The sequence below is a fragment of the Narcine bancroftii genome, chromosome 2, assembly GCF_036971445.1.
Source record: "Narcine bancroftii isolate sNarBan1 chromosome 2, sNarBan1.hap1, whole genome shotgun sequence".
In the NCBI taxonomy this organism is placed as follows: Eukaryota; Metazoa; Chordata; class Chondrichthyes; order Torpediniformes; family Narcinidae; genus Narcine; species Narcine bancroftii.
Window position 1 is genome coordinate 245,615,786 of NC_091470.1, and position 25,691 is coordinate 245,641,476.

At 43.7% G+C, this 25,691-nt stretch overlaps 1 protein-coding gene across 12 annotated transcripts in view; it reads left to right on the forward strand.

The window, feature by feature from the left end:
* The window catches only part of fbxl2 (F-box and leucine-rich repeat protein 2), a 322,097-nt gene that overhangs the window by 36,264 nt on the left and 260,142 nt on the right, over positions 1–25,691 (forward strand). For all 12 annotated transcript variants that reach the window (XR_011352113.1, XR_011352112.1, XR_011352110.1 and 9 more), the window contains one exon: positions 17,625–17,686. Coding sequence is in view for 7 of the 12 variants with exons in the window: in XM_069920739.1 (XP_069776840.1) it covers positions 17,625–17,686 (62 nt within the window). In the remaining 5 variants the exon portion in view is untranslated. The remainder of the gene's footprint in view (positions 1–17,624; positions 17,687–25,691) is intronic.

A 25,691-nucleotide genomic window follows, 5' to 3' on the forward strand; every position in this document is an offset into this window, starting at 1 on the left:
TTGAGGCTGTGGAGGGGAGGTCACTTAATGGGTTAGAAGACAGTGGCTTGGTATTAATTGGTGGGGAAGGGATGAGCTGCTGTCTGGCCGCTGTAAAATTTAGGTCTGTTTGCTGGACCATATTGGCGATGCCCTAGAATGGAACCCTTGACTAAAATCGTCCCTAGTTTGATGACCATGATATCGCAATCATTCATTTAATACACAGAAGTGCTGGAGAAACTCAGCAGGTTACGCAATGTGCTTTATGGCAAAGATACATAACCAATGTTTCGGACCTGAGCTCTGTCTCAAAGTATGAGCAATAAGCAGGAAGGTGCCTGAATAAAGTCGTGGCGTGGGGGTAGAGGAAGGAGTAGAAGCTCACAGGCAAAATAAAATCATAGGTTGATACAGGTGGGAAAGCAGAAGAGAAAAAGCTGGGAAGTGATGGGGGTGGGTGGGGGGGGGGGAGGGAAAGAAGGGGACAACTCCTAATATCCTGTTTGGGCACTCTCCAATCAGATGGCATTAACATTGATTTTTCTGGTTTATGTTCGGCCTCTGTCTCCTTTCCTTTAGTTCCCTCCTCCTTTCTTCTCCATTCAGAGAACTATACCCTCCCCCATCATTTCCCACCTTTTTTCTCTTCTGCCCTCCCATCCATATCTATGACTGCCTGTGTTTCCCACCCCCTACATTGCCCTTCTGCCCACTGTTTTATTCAAATGTTTACCTGCATTTTGCTTATAACATGATGAAGGGCTATGGCCTGAAACGTTGGTTATCTTTGCCATAAAGAATGCTGTTTGACCTGCTGATTTTTTTTCCTGAACTTTTGTTCATCAAACTGCAAACACAGAATCTACAGAGTTTTTTGTTTAACTCAGTCATTGGATTCAGTTGCAAAACCAACAGACTGTAAATTCTGGAAATCTCCTGCATCTGATTTTTGTTGGTAGACTAATTATGTAGCAGTTATAAACTATTGTTTTTGCAAGCATTGTCTCCCTTTTCAGCCTCCCAGAGAAAATAACAAAAATCTAAGTATACCATGTTACTCCCAGCTTATCTTTCACTCCTAATGTTATAAATTTGATTGACTTCCTCCAATGGTGCCAAATATTTTATGATATTCCAGAAGGATAGGCAAAAAGAAAATGGGGATAGGATCGTGTTAGTTGAGATTAGATTGGAGCCATAATGAGAGGGGATAATGGCCCAGAAAATCAAGTGGAGCTAAGAATCTTGAAGATTCAGAAAACACAAGGTGATTAAAAAGGCTTCAAAATAAAGAAATATCAGAAATGCACGTGTTCAAAGGTGATTTTAATAAAAATTTTAATTTGTGTATAGACAAGTTAAACCAAATTAGTGATAATACTCTGGAGAATAAGTTCCTGGAGTACATATATATAAGATTTTAAGACTGTTTTGAGGAGCCAAATAAACACCATCTAGGGATCAAGGCTAACAAAATAAATTAAGGATTCCCTGGGCTATTGAAGTCCTGATTTAATAAATTTTAAAGTTTATGAAAAATTCTGCTCTATTTTGATTTTGATACTAGTTACCATTACACAAGAAGGCACACAGGAGATGACAGGTTTTGGAATCTAGAACATACAATCTTGAAGGAATTGCAGCTCAATTCTTCCAGCAGATTGTTTGTAATTTTAGAGCAGAGTTTCACAAGTGAGCCTGTGAGGTGTATCAAATAATTTGGAGTTGATCAGTGCAGTCCAAGCATGACCCCCGCATGCTGCGGAGGTGATGGTGATATTTTTGGTTGTAATTAAACTACTGTGCTAGCTTTTTGGAGGTATGTATAGGAATGGTTATTGTAGGTGGTCTTTTTTGGGGTAGAGGGCTATTTCCCTGGGAATTTAAGAGGCTGACAAACTGGATGAAGGTGGCTTTCTGGCCTGTTGTTTCCACATGCTTTCTCAATTTTCCCTGCAGGATGTTTTTCCTTCCACCCACCCTAAGCTGCAACATTTGGGAGCTGGGTTGAATCGAAATGAGCTAGGAATGTTGAGCAGACTCTCACTCAAGTCAGTGAGGATTACTGGCAGTCGCTCTTTCCACTGGGCTCTCCTGTCACAGCCATTTCTGTGATCCTCTCCCACATGGTTTCTGTTCATTTCAATCTCAGAAAAAATATGGTTATGAACAGTGCTAAGGAATATGACTACTTCATAATCTGGAGACTTTGTTTTGGATCTCCAAAGAAAAATAGAATGCCTAATCAAAAAATTTTTAATTGATCAAGAACTTCAGAGTAACTTCAAAGCACCAGATAAATAGACCATAAAATGACAACAAATACTTTTTTAAAAAAAAATAAATGATGTGAAGACAATTATAAGGTCCCTGAAACAAAAAAAATGTATATAATGGAAAATTAAGAAAGGAAAGATATTTTGCTAAGACAAAAATATTGTTGGAGGAACTCAGCAGGTCACATAGCAGTCAAGAAAGAAAAAAATCAATGTTTTGGGCCTCAGCTCTTCAGGAGCATCAAAAATCTGACAGGTGCCTGAATAAGAAGGGGGAAGAGTACAGGCCAACACGCAAGAGGTGGATACAGGTGAAAGAGTAAAGGGGAAAGCAGCTGAGATTGGGTGAGAGAGCAAAGTAAGTAAGTATTGTTATTGCAAAAGAAAACAATGAAATTAAAAATGCAATCCAAGGGTACTCTCAAATACCACATACATCAGCCTATAAAAACAAAAGAACAGTTGCATTAAAAACAATACAAAAATGCACTAATTGGAGTTTAATTCTCGAATGGCTCTGGTATTCAAAACCATTCTTGAGTCTGTCTGTGATTTAATGGACTCGTATCGTCTACCCGAGGGCAATAGGTCAAATAAATGATGGCTGGGTTGAGTGGAGTCCTTAAGGATATTGACTGCTTTCCTAATACAGCAGATTGAAATAAATCCTCCAAAGAGGACAAGGAGCACTCAATGATATTCTGGGTTGTATTGATAACCCTCTGAAGATCCCTCTTGTTTGCTGCTGCACAGCTGGAAAACCATGTGGGAATGCGATAAGCCAGCACACTTTCAAAAGAGCATAATAGAAAGGCACCAATAACTTTTCCTGTAGGTTGATTTTTCCGAAGGATTCTCGGGAAATGGAGATGATGTGCCTTCTTGACTATCATGGTGGAATTCTTCTTCTTTGGCTTGGCTTCGCGGACGAAAATTTATGGAGGGGGTAAATGTCCACGTCAGTTGCAGGCTCGTTTGTGGCTGACAAGTCCGATGCGGGACAGGCAGACACTGTTGCAGGGAAAAATTGGTTGGTTGGGGTTGGGTGTTGGGTTTTTCCTCCTTTGTCTTTTGTCAGTGAGGTGGGCTCTGTGGTCTTCTTCAAAGGAGGTTGCTGCCCGCCGAACTGTGAGGCGCCAAGATGTACGGTTTGAGGCGATATCAGTTAATGTGGCAGGCACCAAGAGATTTCTTTAGGCAGTCCTTGTACCTCTTCTTTGGTGCACCTCTGTCTCAGTGGCCAGTGGAGAGCTCGCCATATAACACGATCTTGGGAAGGCGATGGACCTCCATTCTGGAGACGTGACCTGCCCAGCGCAGTTGGATATTCAGCAGCGTGGATTCGATGCTGTCGGCCTCTGCCATCTCGAGTACTTCGATGTTAGGGATGAAGGCGCTCCAATGAATGTTGAGGATGGAGTGGAGACAACGCTGGTGGAATTAGTGGTCCAAGAAAGAACCTTAACCAAATACGTTCCCAGAACTTAAAAGTTGCGACCATTTCCACACAGTCCCCGTTAATATACATTGGAGCTGATGCCCTACTGTTCCTCCTAAAATCCATTGAGCTCTTTCATCTTCAAGGAAGTCAAGCACCATACTGACAGTCTGTGGATTTCAGCCGTGTAGGCCTACTCATTGTCCCTTGAAATGAGCCTAATCACAGTTGTCATTTGCAAATTTAATGATGGTATTAGAGGAATACATAGAGACACAGTTGTAAGTATAAAGAGAATACAAAATTGGGTTCAACACACAGCCCTGTGGGGAACCAGTGCTAAGTGTGAGAATAGGGGAATAATGAGTGCTGATTTTAAAGATAGCTCTCTAATAGGAGAGTGAAGGGAAGGAGGTGGGGTGCTGGCCAGGGGGATGAGGAAAGAGACCAAGGGAGGGATACGTGGAAGTTGATATTAATGCAGTGTGGTTGAAAACTTAATACAAGGTGCCGTTCCTCCAGTTTGTGGGTAGGTTGCCTCAACTTGGCAGTACGCGAGTCCATGGACAAATGTGTCAGTGCGGCAATAGGGTGTGGAATTGAAATGGTCAGCCATTGCTTCAACTTGCTGGTGAAACGGACAGAGTGAAGGTGCTGAATGAAGTGATCTCCCACACTGTATCCACTCTCCCTGATGTAGAGGAGGCTATATCAGGAGCAGTGGATGCAGTGAGTGACCCCTACTGATTCACAGGTGAAGTGTTGCTTTATTTGGAAAGGAGTGTTGTGGCCATGAATAGTGGTGAGGGAAGAGGACTAAGTGCAAGTGTAATGCTTCTTGTGGTCAACTGGTGAGTGTCAGGAGCTGTACTTTGTTTCAGGGGAGCCTATAAGTGGAGTGGGGCTAGGAGTTGGGATCTGTGCTTTGTTTCAAAGGAGTTTTAAAGTGAGGCAGAGTGGTGATTGATGGGAGTCTGTACTACAGATAGCCAGTAGCAAATAAAAAGAATGAAGCTCAAGCAGAATGGCCAGTGTGAGAGTGGTCTAGTGTAGTAGAAGAGAGTTAAAGGCTTTGGCTCCAGAGGCTGAGGATGTGTAAAGATCAAGTAAGCTCTTACCTGAGATCGGGTAAGATCTTTTCAAGTAACCCAAAGTAGTTGAGATGGAAGCTAGGGCAGTGAAATGCTCCAATTGCAGGATGTGAAAAAACTGGGACAGCACCAGAGGTGCATCCAGCTGCAGTTCCTTGCAGACTATGTTGGGAAACTGGAGCTGGATGAACTCCAGATCATTAGGATGGCAGAGGGGTGATAGAAGCTAAATTGCTAGAAGGAGACAGTCGCACTGAAGAGGCAGGTAACTAGATGACTGTTAGGAGAGGGATGTCAGTGAAGAGCACCCCTGTTGGCTGTTCCCCCTCAGCAATCTATCCCTTTGGATACTGCTGGGTGGATAACCTATCTAGGCAAGGTGACAGCCAGACCAATAGCATTGTGATCAGCTCTGAGCCTCGGAAGAGAAGGGTGAAGCCAGGTAGAGCAATATTCATTGGGGACTCAATAGGGGAACAAATATCAGATTCTGCTGCTGCAAAAGGGACTGTGGGTGCTCAGTTCCAGGATCTCTGAGTGATTGCAGAATATTCATCAGGGGGAGGGTGAGCAGTCAGAGGTCATGGTACACATTGGTACTAATGATATAGGCAGGAGTTGGTTAGAGATTTTGCAAAATAAATTTAGGGAGTGAGTAAAGCAGTTGAAAAGCAGGATCTCCAATATGATAATCTCTGGATTACACCCAGTGCCATGTGCAAGGGAAGGTCAGAAAAGGAAGACGGCACAGAAAAATGAGTGGTTGATGAGATGGGGCAGGGTTTCAAATTCTTGGATTATTAGAATCTTTTCAGGGGAAGGGGTAACATATTCAAGCGAAACTTGAAGGGAATCATGATCCTGGTAGGGAAGTTTGCTAATGCTGTTGGTGGGGGGGGGGCACGAGGGTGTGTTAAACTCAACTGGCGGATGGTAACCAAAAAAAAGAGGAAGAGGTGGTTGGTGCACAAGAAGAGACAGGGATTTTGTAGGGGAGGTTTAATTTAACTTAATATGCTAATGGAAAAAACCTTTTGTTCATTTAAAAAATTATGAAGTTGTAACTTTCCAAGTTGTAAAATGTTCTGAAAAATTAATGCGGTTTGAAACAACTGAAACTTTGTTTTGCTGTTTGAATTTTGTATACCTTAAATTTGGTTTGTGTGGAAGGATGGGCAGATTAGGGTAAAATTGAAGCATGGGGACGAGTTGCAATGCAACAAGGACACAGTCAAAAAAATGACCAATGCAGGGCTAGAGGTTTTGTATTTAAATACATGCAGCAGAAAAAAAAAAGACCTCCTAGTACAGATACAGATTGGCAGATATGATGTTGTGGCCATCAGAGTTGTAGCTCAAGGATGGCTGTAATTAGGAGTTGTATGTTCAAGGGTGCACAGTGTATTGAAAGGATAGGTAAGTTAGCAGACGAGGTGGCATGGCTCTCTTGGTGAGGAATAACATTAAATCATTAGAAAGAACTGACAGAATCAGAAGATGTAGAATCATTGAAGATCAAGCTAAGCAATGGCAAGGGTAAAAAGACAATGTTGGCATTACAGACCTGCAAACAGTCATTGGATGGAACAAAAAGGTATGTTAGAAGGCTGAAGTTGCTGTTGACATGGGGGATTTTGACATGCAAGTTGATTCTGTAAACCCTACTGAAGAGAGAATTTATAGAATGGCAATGAGGTGGCTTTTTAGAACAGCTTGTGGCTGAGGCAACCAGGGAAACTGCAATTCTGGATTGGGTTTTGTGAAATGAACCAGAGTCGAGAAGAGAGCTAAAGTTAAGGGCAGTAATCATAATTTGATAGAATTTGCCCTGCAGTTTGAAAGGGAAAAACTAAAATCAGAAGTGTCATTGGAATAAAGAGGAATTCAGAGGTATGGGTGGGGTGGGGAGGAAAAGTTAATTAGACAGGCACACTAGCAGAGAGGATGGCAGAGCCTTAATGGCTGGAGTTTTTGTGAGAAATAAGGGAAGTACAGGACAGATATATTTATTAAAAAAAAACTGAATGGAAAAATGACACAATTGTGGTTGACGAGGAGTCAAAGCCAAAGGAAAAATAAAAGAAAGTGCATATAAGGAAGCAAAAATTAGTGTGAAGATAGAAGACTGAGAAGCATGGCAACCAAGGTCATTAGGAAATAAAAGATGAACTTTGAAAGGTTAGCAAATAATATATTTAAAAAATTAAAAGATTCTTAAAGTATACTGAGAGTAAAATAGGAGGCAAGAATAGACATAGGACCAATAGGAAACCAATGTTGGAGAAATTATAATGGGAGAGAAGTAGATGGCAGAGGAATTGAATGAGTATTTTGCATCTGTCTTTACTGTGGAAGATATGAACAGTATATGAACTTTAGAGGGTATCAGGAAAGAGAGGCAAGTGCAGTCCTAATCACCAGAGAATAGCTGAAAGGTGAAAGGGTAGGTAAATCTCCAAGACCAAATAGAATGCACCTTTGGGTTCTGAAAGAAGTACAATAGAGAGAGTGGAGATGTTAGTAATGATCTTCCAAGAATCAATAGATTATTGCATGGTTCCAGAAGTCTGAAAAATTGCAACGGTTACTCCACTATTTAAAAAGGGAGACAGCAGAAAGGAAATTATTGACCTGTTTTCCTAACATCAGTGGTTGGGAAGTTGTTTGAGTCTATTATCAAAGATCAATTGCATGGCAAGGTAGGCCAATGTCGGCATGGTTTCCTTCAGTAAAAATTTTGCCTGATAAACCTACTGGAATATTTTGAGGAAACCACAAGCAAGCTTGACAAACAACATGCATTTGATGTTGTATATTTGGACTTTCAAAAGGCACATAAGCTTTTTCACAAAATGGGAGGCCATGGAATACAGGAAAAATACCCGCATGGTTAGAGCATCGGCAGATTGGCAGGAAACAATGGGAATAAAACGATCCAATTCATTACCAGTACTGCAGGGTCAGTGTTGTGGCCACTTTTTTGCTTTGTATGTTAATGATATGGATTGCAGAATAAATGGTTTTGTAGCTAAGTTTGCAGATGATACAAAGATGGTTGGAAGAGCAGGAAGTGAGGAGAGGCTGCAGAGACTCTTGGATTGATTAGGGCAAGGGGAAAAGAAATGGCAAATGAAATACAATGTTGGAAAGTGTATAGTGTATATGCACTTTGATAGAAGGAATAAAAGGGCAGACTATTGTTTGGATGGGAGAAATTTTTAAATTTGAAGGTACAAAGAGTCCTTGTGAAGGATACCCTAAAGGTTAACCTCCAGGTTGAGTCAATGTTGAAGAATGTGAATGCAAAGTTGGCATTCGTATCAAGCGGAATAGGGAGTAGGAGCAGGGATGTGATGTTAAGGCTTCATAAAGCCCTGGCGAGGCCTCATTTGGAGTACAGGTACAGTTTTGGGCTCCTTGTTTTAAGAAAGAATGTGCTGGCATTGGAGAGAATTCAGAGAAAATTCACAGAATGATTCCTGCAATGAAGGGATAAGCATATGAGGAACTTGTGACAGCTCTTGTCTCTGTGATCAGAAGAATGAGGGGAGACCTCATAGTAGATGTGGGAAAATTGTTTTCCATGGTTGGGAAATCGAGAACAAGAAGGCACAGGTTCAAATTGGAGGGCGCCCAGACATGCAGAGGAGTTTATTTAACTTGTGAGTGGTGTACCTCTGGAATTTGCTGCCACGGGTTGTTGGGATTATTTAAGGCAGTGGTTGATAGCTGTCTGAATAGTCATGGGATTATGGGGAGAAGGAGAATGGATCAGGTCATGATGGCATGGTGGATCAAACTCAATGGACCGAATACCCTACTTCTACTCTTCTATTTTCAGGTCTTGTGGTCACAGAGAGGGTTGAATGGATGAGGAAATTGCAGAGGCAGCGATCCTATGGAAACTGAGAAGGGGAGGGGAAGATATGCCTGGTAGTGGGTTCACATTGTAGGTGGTGGAAATTGTGGAGAATGTTGTGTTAGATGCCAAGACCGGTGAGGTGATGGGTAAGGATATGGGGAACTGTGTCTGTGTTGGGGGAGGGGACCAAGCAGAGGAAAGACTGGTGGAGGGAGAAACCAATAGGATGAGGAAGAAAACTTAGAGAAAACGTAAGTACACAATGATGTAAAGGATTTATAGAAACAGTGAAATCAGATGGGGTAGGGTTTACTTAAATTTCAAGAAAGCAATGTTCATTTAGTAAGGTTCAAGGCGACCCAGGAAGAATGTGAAATCTGCTGATGCTGGGGTATTTTGTAGTGCATTGAAGCACTGGAGAAATTCAACAGGTCATGCAGCATCCATGGAAAGCAATTGGTTGTAGTGGGGTAACTATGGTTACAGCTTGAGGTTGAAAGAAGACTCCACACCAAGGGAGTGCAATCGACACTGACTTTATTGGGCTGCAGCTGTGTCTTTTATAGGCAGCTGGCTGTGTCACCACTGGGCTGTGGCTTGAATGAGGCTGGCTGCTGATTGGCTGTCCTGGATGCGTGGGCCCAAATTGGACCCCCTAGCGATCCGCTAGCTGTGATTGGCCAATTCAACCGCTAATCCTGCGGCCTATGGGAGTGGGTGTCTCCTCCCTCATGCTGTCTGCCCTATCGTTGTTCAACCACTGTTTTCTGTGTCGGTCCGTGGAATGGGCCGCTACACGACAACCCCCACTCCCCAAATCTAGCGATTGGGGCACTGTCTTTTGGTGGGTGACCCCCTGTGTTGTGGAGTCGGGTCAGTAACTGGCTGGTTAATGTCCAAATGGGCCAGTTTTAGCCAGTTGAGTATGAAGGTCTCCTCCCTGCCGCCAATGTCCAACACGCAGGTGGAGCCATTGTGTCTGAAGACGCGGTATGGCCCTTCATAAGGCCATTGAAGGGGTGGCTGGTGGGCCCCGCATCAGATGAAAACGTAGTGACAGTCTGCAAAGTTTATTTGGGACAAAAGTGCTGACTTGTCCACGAGCTCTGCAATTAACTGGGGCTAGTGAGCCCAGGAGCTCACACAGTCGAGACAATGTAGCTGCTGGGATCTCCCCCAAGTCCTCAGAAGCTGCCACGAATTCGCTCGGGATGACTAGGGGCACGCCATAGACCAACTCAGCAGAGGCTGTCTCGAGATCCTCTTTCGGGGTGGGGCGGATAGCTAGCAGGAATCAAGGGAGTTCGTCTTCCCTGTTTGGTCCAGTGAGTCGGGCCATCATAGCTGTCTTCAGGTGCCTGTGTCACCTCTTCACCAGCATGTTGGCCTACAGGAGGTATGCTGTGGCGTGGTGAAGTTGAGTCCCCAGGGCATTTGCCAAGGCAGAAAGTGAATTGGGGGCCCACTATCAGATGTTAAGTGCTTGGGGACCCTGAAGCGTGCCACCTAGGTGTTCAGTAATGCCCATGTGCATGTTTCCATGGAGATATCAGGTAGCAGCACCACCTCTGGCCATCTAGTCCTCCGGTTGACCATAGTCAATAGATAACTTGCTTCTCTGGATACAGGTAGGGCCCCCGCAATGTCTATGTGCACCTGGTTGAAACAGGGTCTGGACCTTGGGTCCCTGGCACTGACTGCATGTTTTGGCCCACTGAGTGACCTCTTTACGGAGGCCGTGCCAGTCATACCTGTTGGCCACCATTCTAATTGTAGTCATGATAGCAGAGTGAGCTATATTGAGGAACGAATCAAAAACTTGCCTCCTCCATGCGACTGGAATGATGTAGTACGGTTTAACAGTCAAGGGCTCGCAGAGCAGTGTGCAGTTACCTGGGGTGATCTGGATGACCTCCATTTGCAGGCTGGTAAGTGCTGTCTGGTATGTCAGGGTTTGCTTGCTGCACATCTGCCAGGGCTGCAAAGTTGATACCTGTGACGGGGTCATGTACTACTAGGAAAGCCGTATGGGATAGGACATTGGACTTGGCAGCAATATGTTCAATATCTGTTTCAAATTCAACTATGTAGGAGAGGTGCCACTGTTGCCTGTATGATGGGTATATTATATTTTGTATATAAATGTTTTGAAAGGAGATGAATTGTGGGGGTTTAGTGTAGGTCACAAACAAACACTACACAAAACAGATCTAATTTAAAATGCAAGAGCTTTGCTGAAAGTGAGACATTGAGATACCATTGATTTTGCAAAAACTTTGAGGAATGCCAATGGGGACTTCACAAATAGGTGTTAATTCAACTGATGCTGTGGAGTAAATGGATTATTATTATTCAGTTGGAATTCTGCAGTGGGGTTTGGAAGCTGCAGGATGACAAGCTGGCAGCTTGCTGAAGACCCTGTTTTGAAGACAAGTTGGGAGTTCTGAGTTCAGCCTGTTGAAAACCCTTGTATTCCTTACAAGAGGAAATGGCTGACTAGAATGTTTCACCTGAAATAAGGGAAACAAAGGAACTCGGTGGTGACCTGGAAGAAGAGGTTATCACTTGGAAAACTCTGATGAGGCAAGTTTCTTCGGCAAGACACTGAAGTGACTGATGGAAGTAAATCAGTTTGTGTCTCCAACGAGCAACAAATCTCTCTCTGAAACCAACAAGAACCTTCCTGAACGGTAACCTGGCACTTGGCCGAATTGATGTTAAATCGAACTCTCTTAGCTTGGAGGACAGTAGTCTTAAGTGGACGACGTGCTCATTGCGGGTGTGGCTGGCTAAGAAAATGTCATTGAGGTAGATGAAGGTGAAATGCAGATCCTGGCCTACTGCATCCATCAAACTTTGGAAAGTCTGAACGGCATTTTTCAGCCTGAATGGCATGCAGAGGAATTTGAACAATCCAAAGGGGGTTATAATGGCAGTTTTGGGAATGTCATCGGGGTGAATTGGGATCTGGTGATCACCCCTGATGAGAGGTTCAGCTTGGAGAATATCTGTGCCCCTTGAAGATTAGCAGTGAAGCCCTGGATATGGGGCACAGGATATCATTTGGGCGAGGTGGCCTCGTTAAAGCGGTGGTAGTCTCCACATGGTCTCCAACCTCCAGCTGCTTTAGATACTGCATGGAGGGGGGAGGCCCATGGGGTATTGGAGTGTCGCACAATGCAGAGTTCCTCCATTTTAAAACTCTCCCCTACCCAGGTTGTTTCCTGGTGGGTGTGGGGGGGGGGGGTGCTGGTAGACACCGTGCCCTGGAAGGGAGGGCCCTCCATAATAATTTGGTGTCTCACCCTGTATTTGGGTTCCGCCGAATTGAAATGGGGGCGTAGTGATGGAGGAGAATTCCACTAAGATTCGAGTGAATTATCGGCAGTACTCGGAGTGTAGATGGGGGTTAGTAAGTTTGGCACCCTTGAGCGAGAGTGTCTGAAATGTCCAGGTGTGTACCAGCCAACGCCCCTTAATGTCCACCAGTAGCGAGTTGGCTCTCAGGAAATCGGCACCCAGTAATGGTTGTTGTATGGCTGCCACTGAAAACTTCAAGGTGAATTGTCTGTCTCCAAAGCGGAGTGGAATTGTACAGGACCCAAACATCTGAATGCTGGAGCCACTTGCTGCTCGAAGCTCTCGGTCCACCTTGCCGCTGCGGGCTTCTAGGCTGGACGGAGAAGGACGCTGTACTGTGACCTACTGACGTCAATGATGACCAGCCTTGGCATTTCCCTGGAATGTGCAGGGGGAGAGGCATCGATGGGCCTTGGTACCCCACTGTTGATGATAAAAACAGTACTTCTCACCAGTGGGGTGCATTGGTCGATTGATGGACTTCCTGGTTGGGCATCACTGATGAGGTACCATCACCTGTTCAAGCACAATTCAGACATCCCTCTTCGCCACCCATAGTACGTCTGCTTGGGCAGCCACCCTCCTGGGGTCGTCGAAGTCCTCCTCTGAGATTAGCAGCCAGATGTCTTCAGGCCGCTGCTTCAGAACAGCGGGCAAGAGATGTGACCATCGTTGAAAGCAAGCATGTCACTCATGATGGCAGAAGGGGCCGTGTCCCCCAAACTGTCGATGTGCAGCAGTCAGGCTGTGCACTCGCGCTTTGAGATCCCGAAAGTGTGGGTTAACAGCTCCTTAATGGCCACGTATTTCCCTTGTTCTCGGGGCTGCTGGAAGAAGTCGATGATGTGGGCTGTGGAGTCTTAATCAAGGGCACTGACCACGTGGTAGTAGTGCGTGTCGTCTGCAGAGATCTAGCAAATGGCGAACTGTTCCTTCGCATGCTAGAACCACACTTGTGGTTGCAACACCCAGAAGCCCAGCAGCTTCAACGCTATGATGTTGATTGTAGGCTATTGCTCCATCATTGGGTCCAAAGCGCCATTTGGAGCAGTTGGGGTCACCACTGTAGGTTATAGCTCGAGGTAGAAAGAAAGCTCGCACACTAACTGAGTGTAATTGACACAGACTTTATTAGGCTGCAGCTCATCCTTTTATAGGCAGCTGGCCGTGTCACCACTAGGGTGTGGCTTGAACGAGGCCGACTGCTGATTGGTTGTTCCGGATGCCCGGACCCGAATTGGACCCCCTGTGATCCACTGGCTGTGATTGGCTGATTCGACCACTAATCCTACGATCTATGGGAGTGGGCGTCTCATCCCACGTGCTGTCTGCCTGATCGTCGTGTTCGACTGTTTGCTGTGTTGGCCTGTGGAGTGGGCTGCTACAGGTAGTTGATTTTTCAGGCTTTAAATGTCGACTGTCTACTACTTTCCAGGGATGCGACATAACCTGATGAGTTTTTCTAGCACATTTGTTTACTGTTGTTGCTCAAGTTTACATTTTGTCTTGCCCTGACAATGGATGAGGCCAAGGACAGACTATGGTCAAGTTGATGCCGAGCATTAACTTGAGAAACAACGCATCATATTTCTCCTGGACAACTTCAAACCCAACTGTATGAACATAATTTTTTTTTTTCCTAATTTTAATTAACTTGAACCTTTATCTGGGCCCACTTTCTCTTCTTTAACTACTCTTTTTCTCTCCAACATTCCCCCCCACCTACTCCCAGAATTCTCCACCTCCCTCACCTTCTGTATAATACCCTATCAGCTCTTGGCCAATCCCCAGCTTCTTCTTCCCCTTGACGTATTTGTTATCTCTCATTCACTCCACATCCCCTCTAAACCTTTCCAATACATGTACCTGTCTCAAAGCCTTTTAAATGATGCAGGTATTCCTGCTTCTACCATGTTCTCTGCCAGCTTGCTTCATATAGCCACCATCTTGTTTGTGATGAAGATGCCTCTCAGTTCCCTTAAATCTCTTCTCTCTAACCCTGAAAGCTATGCCCTCTGTTTTTGATTGCCCTACAATGGGGCAAAGCCTATGGCTATTTACCCTACCATATTCCTCATGACTTGATAGATCTCTATAAGGTGTCTTTCCCCTCCACTTCTTAGCATCTGTGTTGCAGGGAAAAAAATCCCTACTTCTCCTTGGAATTCAATTTCTTGCCTCTCCCTGTAATATCAGACACAGAAACATTCTCATGACCATTTTTTTTTACCCTTTCCAGATTAACTATTTGCCTACAGCTGTGTGACCAGAACTGTACATAATGCTTCGTGTAGTCTCTTGTATAGTTGTTACAAAGCATCCCTGCTCCTGTACTCAATATTCTGACCATTTTAGGCAAGCATGCCAAATGCTGACTTCACCATCTTGTCTACCTCTGATGTTGCCTGCATGAAATGACATACCTGAAATCCCAAGTCTCTGTGTTCTTCAACATTCTCCAGTGCCCTTCTATTCACCATGTAATTTCTTGCTTGGTTTAACCAACCAAAGTGTAACATGTCACACTTGTCAGAGTTAAATTTCAAATGCCTGACAAAAGGCCCAGGCCTGAAAAGTTACTTACTCTTTATTTCCTGTAGATGTTGTGTGATCTGCTGAGTTTCTCTAGCCCCTTAATGTAATCTTTAGCCCAGTTTATCTAAATCAGTGGTTTTCAAACTTTTACTTTCTACTCACATTCCCTATGGCATAGGTGCTCTGTGATTAGTAAAGGATTGCTTAAGGTGGAATGGGAGTGTGGTTAAAAAAAGGTTGAGGACCTCTTGTGACAGATTATGTTGTGTTTATATTGTATATAGATATGTTTTTGGAAGATAAATTGGGGCAGGTTTTTTAGTGTAGGTCACATACAAACACTTTAAAATAGATCTTATTTAAAATACTGGAGCTCTGCTCATGCTAGGCAGGCCGGTGCCAAGAGCCTTTGCAAATGCTTTGTAGAGTGCCCAAGAGACTTCACTAATGGATTGTTGTTAACAAAAGGCAACAGATGAAAGAACTCGTCAGAGCCGCAGGCTGTCTGGAGTGGAACTTGTTGGTCTTGCAAGCACAGAGTAAAACAAGCTTTTTCTCAGAGAGAGAGCGAGAGAGATCAGGTCTGCAGTGCTACAGTCAGCAGCAGCTGGGATTGGAACAGGACAAACTGGCAAGCTTGTGGAAAACTCCCATTTGAAGACAGGTGTCTTCAGCCTGGTCAAAGCCCTTATGGTTCATGCAAGAGGAGAGGACTGGCTGCCTAATGTTTCACTTGAAATAAGAAAAACAAAAAGGAACTCTGTGGTGACCTGAAAGAAAGAGGTTATCATCTGAAGAACCCTGATGTGGCAAGTTTCTGCATCAAGACACTGATGTGGCTGATTAAAAGGGACCAGTTTGTGTCCAGGAAAAACAAATCTCTCTCTAAAAACCGACAAGAACCTTCCTGAGTGGTAACCATTTACCTTTCAAGCACCAAAGCCTGGTGAACTTCATTAATGTTAAATTCTGTGCACAGTTTAAGAATTGCCTGCAACCAATGAACTTGGAGGAATGAGAAGCGATTGGACGGTGAATCAAAGAACTTTTCTAAACTTGCACACACATTATACACGTGTGCTTAGAATTAGAAGGGGATTAAGTTAGATTAGTTAAGTCAAAGTGTGATTCTGTTTTCATGCTTAAAGATAATTAAAAGCAACTTTTGTTTAAATTTGTCTTGGTGAATATCTATTGCTGCTGGATTTTGGGGTCCTTTGGGGTTGTAACACACTCCAGACCCAATTATTACTGAAATAATTTTCTTGAGGAAAAATTGTCATTGACTTATTTTCTTTGGAGTTATGAAACCCTGCACATAATAAATCAATTAAGTATGATTAAAACAGTGTTTTCAAACATTTTCTTTCCACTCACATACCACTGTAAGTAATCCCTTACTAATCACAGAGTACCGATGGCATAGGGATTACTTAACAGTGGTATGTGAGTGGAAAGAAAATGTTTGAAAACCACTGATCAAGATCCTATGGTAATCTTGGATGAATTTTTTTCATTGTCCCACCAATTTTGGTGTTATCTTCAAACTTGCTTGCCAAGCTAATTGCATTCAAGTCATTAATGTAGATGACAGACAACATTAGACCCAGCACTGATCCCTTTGATACACAACTCATTACAGGCCTCCAACCTGAGCAACAACTCTGCACTCCCACTGTTTCCAATTATTAAGCCAATTTTGCATCAATTTGCCCAGCTCACTCTGGCCTTAAGGAGCAGCTTCCATACATGAACATGTCAAAGGCCACAGAGACATCTACTCTCCTACCCTCTTCAATCTTATTGGTCATCTTTTTAAAAAAAAATCAAATTCGTGAGATGTGATTTCACTTGTACAGACAATACTGTTGTTGCCTTTTCAAATGGAAGTGCATCCTGTCTCTTAAAATGATCTTGCACATGACTAACTTTAAACTCACTGGACTATAGTTTCCTGGTTTATCCTTGTAGCTTTGGATTAAGGCATAACATTAGTCATCCTTAATTGTGCAGTTCCTTACTTATCGTCAATGATGATGCATATTTCTTGATGAATTTTTAAGACCTCCAGCTCAATCATTTCTATCATGTGGACTCTCAACTTCCCTGAGTTCCCTAGGCCCCAGGTTTTTCTCCATGTTAAATATGTGGTGGATAGATTGTGGTGTTCTGATCAGGGATTGAAGAAAAAAATTACATCTGTTAATATTGTGGAGGGAGTGGGACTAACTGAATTTATAGACAATAGCTGAATATTTTTTTGTTTTGTCTTATGAAAGCTCTACATTACTGGATGGTCTGAAAATTAATTTCAGTGTGAACAGCTAATTGTTTTTGTTAATAGAAATATTTTTTGCAAATTTAGGTTGTATAATCTAGTGAAAGTAATTTGCACTAACTGTTTTCCTGCTTATAGGGTTAAAGTGCTTGTTGGTAACCATTCAAGTATCCCAAGTAAAAATTGTGATCCTGTTGATAACCATTCAAGTATCCCAAGTAAAAATTGTGATCCTGTTGATAACAGGTATACCTGTAAATTGCCATTTTGCTGACGATTCAAACAAATTTGACACTGAGATTTCTTTGTTTAACAAGTGATCAATTTAATTGGAAGGGATGCAGAAACGAACACAATTCTGACACTCAGTAGACATTTGGACAAATTTGCAGCTATTTAATTTGGAGATGCAGCATGGTAACAGGCCCTTCTTGCCCATGTAACCAGTAAACTTGCCAACCCCGTGCATCTTTGGCAGATTGGAGGAAACCCATACAGACACATGGAGAATGTATAGTCTTTAAAGTGGCAAATTGGAACCTGGATTGCTAGCGTAATAATAGCGTTGTGCGAACTGTGCTGCCCTGGGCTTGGAAAAATATGGACCAAATGCAAACAAATGGGACTAGCTAAGTATGTCAACTTGGCCAGCAAGGCAAGTTGGGCCAAAGGGCCTGTTAGTGCTGTTTGAATTTGACTCCAGGCACTTTTAAAGACTGAATTGGAAGCATACTCAAAGATGATTTGAAAGTTTGTTTCTTAATGTATTGGTCATCTGATCATTTTGTATCTTGATTGTTAGGTTTTTTCAAGCAATGATGAATCACTCATAAATAAAAAGCTACCCAAAGAGCTTCTATTAAGGTAAGAATGTGGAATCTTTAAAATAAAATTGTCATCTATTTATCCACTAATTTACTGTAAATCAATGCATTTTGCCAGTACATCTTTGTGTATTTGTGTATAAGTAATGCTCACTGTATTTGTCATATAATTTGGAGTGATGACCCTTGGTTAAAGAATGGGATCAATCATGGAAGTTTCTAAAATGTGAAATTGATTCATGTGAAATGTCTATACTTAATTTCCCCGATGTCCTTATTTTTCTTTCCTGACTCCAACATTAAGTCCCAGTTGCATCCTATTTAACGCTCCCAAACCTTTGAATGTTCATGTTTACATTTGGATAGTGAAAATTAAAATTAAGGCTAACGAGACCAATACATTTTCTACCAATCAGGGTCTGGAATGTTACAGATTTTCATAAGAGTGAAATTCCTTTGCCATGTCCAATAAGCACGTAATTAAGTAGATGTGTGCGCTATCGTGAAGTGTGGAAAGAAGACGCACGCACGAGGAGTTGAAGACTGATTTATTGCACTGACAGTTCTGCTGGTGTTCCCTCCCCGCTGCTGACAACAGCAGTAATGTCACGGCAGCGCTAGTCTCCGATTGGTCGGTGTTCCTACCGTTGCTCTTTGTTTCCTGCTACGCAGGTGGTCACCTGGGATGAAGGTTGTTGGCATCCGCAGAGTCTGTGTGGTTGCTGTGTTCGTCGGCCATTTTGTGTACCAGGTCGCGTCCCGGTTAGCAGGCTGCTAACTAACCCCCCCACCCCCCCAACAGAACTGGCGATCAGAGCCCTGATTGCCGCTTTTGATGGCCTACCTCTGCTTTGTTGGGGCTGCATGAAGACCAGTTGGCTAATGTCCAAGTGTGCTGGTTTGAGGAGGTCAATAATGAAAGTTTCTTCCTTACTGCTGATATCTAGCACACATTGTTTGTCTTTTCATAATAAATCCAGTTTCGTCAAGTTTTACTATTTTTGGTACACAGACAGCCAATCTGTTTGCTCATAGTTTTGCTATTATCTGATTCCACCTGCATTGAATTCGCCCATCGTTATTGAATGAAGATCTACCGGGACCAATGCCTGAAGAGAACGCACAAAATCAGTGAACCAGTGCGGACTCGAAAGGCCAACATGGCCTGTTTCCGCTCCGTAAATGGTTATATGGTTATGTCAATCCGTTGTGTCTGATTACTTGAAACGGCTGTTGCAGAGGTGTTCATTGTGCCCCCTTCCAAACGAAAACATAATCACAAGTCTCTAAATCTTTGGGTTATAGGTTTTGTCCTGGCAAAGGCTATGGATGTGCTAGAGCAGTGGTTCTCAACCTCTTATTATTCCACCCACATACCACTTTTAATCCCTATGCCACAAGTGCTCTGTGATTAGTAAGGGATTGCTTAAGGTATGTGAGTGTGAAGGGAAGGTTGAGAATCACTGCTCTAGACCCAATTGTTAGTGAAATATTTTGCTTGAGAAAAATTGTCATTGGCCCATTTCCTTTGGAGTTATGAAACTGTGCACATGACGAGTTAATTATGTTCTATTTTAAAACAGTAGTTTTCAAACTTTTTCTTTCCACCCACATACCACCTTAAGCAATCCCTTGGTAATCAGAGCACCTATGGCATAGGGAATACTTAGTGGTATGTGAGTGGTAAGAAAAAGGGAGATAGATGAATTTCTTTCATTGATTGAATTGCCAAAATTGGAAAATATAAATCTGATGGAATTGGATGTCCCCTTTACCAGAGAAGAAATTGAAAAAGCCTTGAATACATTACAGGCAAGTAAGTCACTGGAGGAAGATGGTTTTCCACCTGAGTTTTATAGACCATTTGAAGATCTTTTGATGCCTCTTATTATGGATGTGGTAAACTTGGTGGCAGTGACATAGACTCTCCTGGAATCCTTCTGAACAGCTAATATCATGGTGCTACTGAAAAAAAAATAACAGATCCATTAAAACTGTCCTCATGTAGAACTATTTCTCTATGAAATGCAGATGACAAGATTCTAACTAAAGCCCTAGCTTATAGATTAGGACTACCTCTGGTCACCTCGTCGGGCGGTCAATCATGATGAGGAAATATCTCACCCCAAGGGAGTCCGGCAGCAGCCCTACAATGTTAATATGGATGTGGCTGAACCAATGTCATGTTGCCTCGCAGGTCTAGTTGGGGGGGGGTACCTTGACATGCGTCTGCATTTTGGATATCCGGTAGAGCATGCAGGACTTGGCCCGGTGACTGACCTGTTTCTGAAGGCCTTGCCGGACAAGACTACTTGCCACCATTTTAACAGAAGTCTTGATGGCTGGTGTGCCAGGTTGTGCACAGCATCAAAGACCTGCAACCTCCATGCTGCTGGCACATTGGGGCAGGGGCTGCTGGTGAGATATCACAGAGGTGCATCTGGTTGCCAGGACCGATGGCGACATCCTCCAGCCTGAGGCCAGAAATTGCTGTTCTGTATTCCAGGGTCTCTGGGTCCACCTGTGCCCTGGATCGGGCAGAATGGTGTTTTCCCGTGAACAGACTCAATTGTGGGGTGGGACAGTGCGTAGACCATCACATTGGTCTTGCCTGTGATGTGTTGGATGTTAGTGGTAACTCAGACGGGTATGAGTGGTGTCGCTGCTGCATGGCCAACCATGGGTCAGACACTTTATGAAGGTAAAGGTCAACAGTTTGTGGTCCATGAAGACCCTGAATTGCCTGCCTTCCAGAAAATACTTGAAGTGCCTGACTGCCGGGTACAATGCCAATAGCTCCCAGTCAAAGGTGCTGTATTTAAGTTCAGGTGGCCAGAGGTACCTGCTAAAGAAGGCCATGGGGTGCTATTGCCCTTTGATAAATTGCTCCAATATGCCCCCTATCACTGTGCTGGAGATGTCTACTGTGAGAGTGGCTGGCGCCTCTGGTCTGGGGTGTACCACAAGGGTGGTATTGGCCAGCACTCCTTTGTCCTTCTGGAATGCCTCCGAGGCCTCATTGTCCTAGGTGATGTCTTTATCCTTCCCTGCCATGAGCACGAAAAGGGGGCACATGGTGCGGGCCGCTTCCAGTATGAATCAGTGATAGAAGTTGATCAAACTGGCAAATTCTTGCAACCCCTTCACTGCAGGGCTTGTCAAAATGCTGAACGGCCTCTACCTTTTTAGGCAGGGGTTTTGCTCCGTGCCTGTTGATTTGATGCCCTAGGAAGTCTATAGTTTCCAACCTGAACTGGCACTCATCAGGGTTTATCATTGGTCCAAATTCCTGCAGTCAGGCACACAGTTGTCTTAGATGTACTGTGTGCTCAGTGTTGTTGCAGCTGGCGATGAGATTATCATCCAAATAGATGAACGCGAATGGGAGATCCCAGCCCAATGCATCCATCAGCCTCTGGAAGATCTGGGCTGCATCCTCAAGTTCAAAGGGCATTCTCAGGAATTCAAAGAATCCAAAAGGGGTAATGATGGTGTTTTAGGGATGTCATCAGGATGGACTGGGATCTGATGATAGCCCCTGATGAGGTTGACTTTTGAAAACGCCTGTGCCCCTTGTAAGTTAGCGGTAAAGTCTTGGATATGGGGCATGGGGTACCTCTTGGGTGTGATAGTCACCACATGACCTCCATCCTCCTGCTACCTTCAGTACCATGTGTGGGGGAAAGGATCAGGGGCTGCCAGAATACCACAATATTCCCAGCTCCTCCTTTTTTAAAAAAATCTGAGGATGTGGTGCTTTACCCCATGCTTCGACTAGGCAGCAGAAAACTGGCACCTCGATCAAAGGGAACTCTACTATGATACACTTAAATGCATTGTCAAAGTAACGGAGTTGAGGTGGGGGACAGGTAACTTGGTTTCTCTCAGGGGCATGGTTTGAAAGTCCTGGTGTCCAGTAGTCTCTGCCCTTGAAGGTCTGGCAGTCACCTTGCAGGACGACTCCTCTGATGAGCATTTGCACCATAGCTGCAATCATTAATGTACAAGTGAACCTCTTGTTCCGAAGCAAGTGGGGGGGGTGGGCACGGTGCAGGTATTGAACATTCGTATGGTGGTGTTGGTCATTGTGTTGGACCCATTTTGCTGTTCTGAATGTCGTAGACCAAGGTGGGGTGTGGGGGGCACTTATTTTGATGCCTGGGTCCACGAGGATGCGCCTTCCGGACAGAGTCCCATACGGGAGGAGGCTGTCACATCGGCCAACTGCCGCAGCCATAAATGATGGTTAGCTATGGCGTTTCCTGAAACACACAGGGTGGGCTGCATCGATGGGCCCCCACACTCAATTGTTGGTGATGGTAACAATACTATTTGGTCAGGGGATCCTCTGTTTGTTGCGGCCTTGTTGCCGGCTATGTGCAGGGCCTAGCAATCTGTTCCACCAAGCAAGGACGAGCATCTCGCTCATGAGGATGGATGGGCCCAGTTACCCAAACCGTTCATATGCAACAATCAGGTAGCACGCTAATCCCATGAGACCCCGAAAATGTGGTTTAATAGCTCCTTGAGGGCATCGTATTTGCCTTACTCCAAAGGCTGCCTTAGGAAGTCAATCCTTTGCTGCCATCTCCTGGTTGAGCTCGCTCACCAAGTAATAATAACGTGTTGTTGGCATTGATCTGTCGAAAGTGGAACTGAGCCTTGGCCGGTTCGAACCACACCTGTGTCTGCGACACCCATAAAGTTGGAAGCTTCAACGAAACCGCGTGAAGAACTGCTTGATCCTTTTTATTCCTATGGATATGAGCCTTGGACTACTCTGCCCCTGGACACAAGGAGGACAGGATTCCCCTTGTCCTCATCTGTCACTCCACCCTCTGCATCTAAAATTTCTGCCACCTATATGTTGCCATCACCAGACTCCTCTTCCCCCTCCCTCTCATATCGTCTCCGCTGGGGCCCCTCCCTTTTGAACTCCCTCAGTCACTCATCTCTTCCCACTGATTGCCCCCTCAGTTACTACCCCTGTGACAGCAAGAACTGCTACTTGCACCTATATTTCCTCCTTCACCACAATCCATGGCCCCAAACATTTCTTTCAAGTGAAGCAATACTTGTGAACCATGAGGAATCATTCACTCCATTCGGTGCTCTCAATGTGGCACTGGATGCTGACTAGGAGATTATTTCATTGAGCAAGGTCCTTCCAGTGGCCAATGATTCCCACACCGTTTGTCCGTGTCCTCGTGCACTGCGAAACAGAACCCATAAATTTGAGGAACAAACCTTGCTTTCTGACTGGGCAGTCTCCAACCAGTTGGCATTAACATCTATTTCTCCAATTTTCATTTGCGCCCCCCCCACCCCACTATCTGTCTTCTTTCCTCAAGCTCTTCACCCCCTTTCCTATCCTTTCTGTTCAGGGAGTTCCCCCTCTACTTTTCAGCTTTTTTTCTCTTCTAGCATCTAAACTGTATCCACATGACCTTTTAACTGTAAGATAGTATTCCTCCCATTGCCCCTTCCTCCCTCCTCTTCCTCATCCCCCAAATTTTTATTTAGGAGCCTCTCTGTTTTTGCTTGCACCATATGAAGGAAATGTTGGTTACCTTTTGCTTCCTATGGATGCTTTAAGACCTGAGATATTTGCACTCGACCCAAGCATTTGCAGACTTTCTTGTTTAACTGCACTTAACCTGTTCCCATTCTCCTTGCTCACTTTGCACTTGTTACGTCACAGACCAGTAGCTGTGGAAATTCACCAAGGTAACATTCATTTTTCTTTTAAAACCGTATATTCATTAATAACTACCAATAATATAACATCAGTCAAATCCTTTTGTATGAACAGTTGTGACAACTCCCCTTTTCCTTACATTAGAGAAATAAAGTGTGGCTTCCACGATGCTCCCTCAACCCAGGTCAATCAAAATGACCATTACTTTGGTCACAATCCAATGCAGCAATTCTCCTTTTCCTGACGGAAAATAAGCCTAATTGTCAATTGTCACATAGTCATTCCTGCACTGGCCACCGTGACAGAGGTGCACCAAAGAAAAGGTACAAGGACTGCCTAAAGAAATCTCTTAGTGCCTGCTACATTGACCACCGCCAGTGGGCTGATATTGCCTCAAACCGTGCATCTTGGCGCCTCACAGTTCGGCGGGCAGCAACCTCCTTTGAAGAAGACCGCAGAGCCCACCTCACTGACAAAAGGCAAAGGAGGAAAAACCCAACACCCAACCCCAACCAACCAATTTTCCCCTGCAACCACTGCAACCGTGTCTGCCTGTCCCGCATCGGACTTGTCAGCCACAAACGAGCCTGCAGCTGACGTGGACTTTTACCCCCTCCATAAATCTTCGTCCGCGAAGCCAAGCCAAAGATTCCTGCTGTGTTCGATGAGGTGGCTGCTGGTCATTAAGTGCTGTTCCTTCAGTGTTCCACACTCATAAACCCTCTCACCACCTGTGTCCCTGGATAAAGCAACAAATGTTCTCCAAAGTAGTGACTTTGGGTACATCCTGTTCTATCTGTTGCCACTAAGTCTCTCCATAGCTGTAAATAGTTACAGCTTTGTACTAGTGATATTTACATGAAATTAAGCGGGAGCTCGTAATACACTGAACACCATTCATCTCCCATTAATCTTCTTCCTTCTGTCTCCATACTCTACCTTTCCCATATGCCTATTATCCTTTTATCTCTGAATCTCAATGAAGGGTTCTAACCCAAACAATGATGGTGCTCTCTGTGGTTTCTTCCTGACATACTGAATTTTTTCAGCTGCTTTGTTTTGCATCTGATGCATCCTTTTGTATTTTTTGTTTTTGCAAGTGTTCACTTGTTCTTGGTCATATCCTCTCTAATTCCAACCTTTTGGCTCTAAATATTTTGTAGATGTTAACGGTCCGGGAGAGTGAGCATCTTGATGCTTCCAGTTTTTTGTAAAAATAGATTCTACAGCAGGGTAGTATAACTTCTTAGAGCTCAAAATTCTTACATATAGTTGGCAATACTGACTGGTAGAGCACTTAAATCCCCATCTGAATAATTTTCACAATGAGCCTGGATAGATAAGGAAAAATGCCATGTTATTACATGACTTCAAAGTGTAGATGAATAAAATAGTAAGATGAAGATGCATTTTGGAACCAAGTTGCACAGACTATAGTAATAGGGGAAATCATCACGTCAATTCTCAATTAGTCATTCAATTATCTTAACATGCAGTAAATAGATTATTTTTAAGAGTTTTGAAAAATTACAACTTTCAGTGTAGAGTGTAGAAGTGGGTCATTTGGCCCACCCTATCTCTGTTGTTTATGGTACGTTTGTGCATCCTCTTCCTCAATTAAATCTTTCAACATAACACACAATTTAAATAGAGAATGACTGCCTCCTTCTGCACTATTCAATAGTTCTGCATTCTGGAAAAATGCAGAAGAACTCTAGTCAAAGGGTAACTATGAAAAATATTGTTTTTGCATTATGTTGTGTCAAAAGAAGTTGAATTTTATTTTCTCATTCTGGAACGTGCACTGCCTTGAACCACCGAAATGGAGGATTATAGTAAACAAGGAATTCCTGGTTAGAGATACTCTTTGAACTTTAGTATCATCTGCAAGGCTTCCAAACTTGGATGATATTCAAACTTGATTTGTGATGTGGGTTAATTTAAGTTGTATGGCAATTTTCAATAAAGGGCTTTTTTTTTAAACTTTTTTGTCATGGAAAGAAACTTTAGTAGGTTTGTGGGAGGTTTAAACTAATCTGGGTGAGGTTTCGGTGTTGTAGCAGTAAGGCACAGAAAGGATTGGGAGAGATAAAGATCAAGAGAATGCAATGAAGAATTAAGATCTAAGATGGAACAAAAAAATTAGTTGAGAGAACTCAGTAGCTAAAGTAGCATTTATGGAGGAAAAAGGATGGTTGATGTTTTTGAGTTATGCCCCTGCATCAGGCCTCAGTGTTGAGGGAGGATGTTCAATGTAGAGGTGAGAGAGAGGGGTGAGGTTGGAGTTGGTAGGTGATGAGTGGAACTAGATGAAGTGAGGGGCTAATGGAACCAGATAGATGATGGG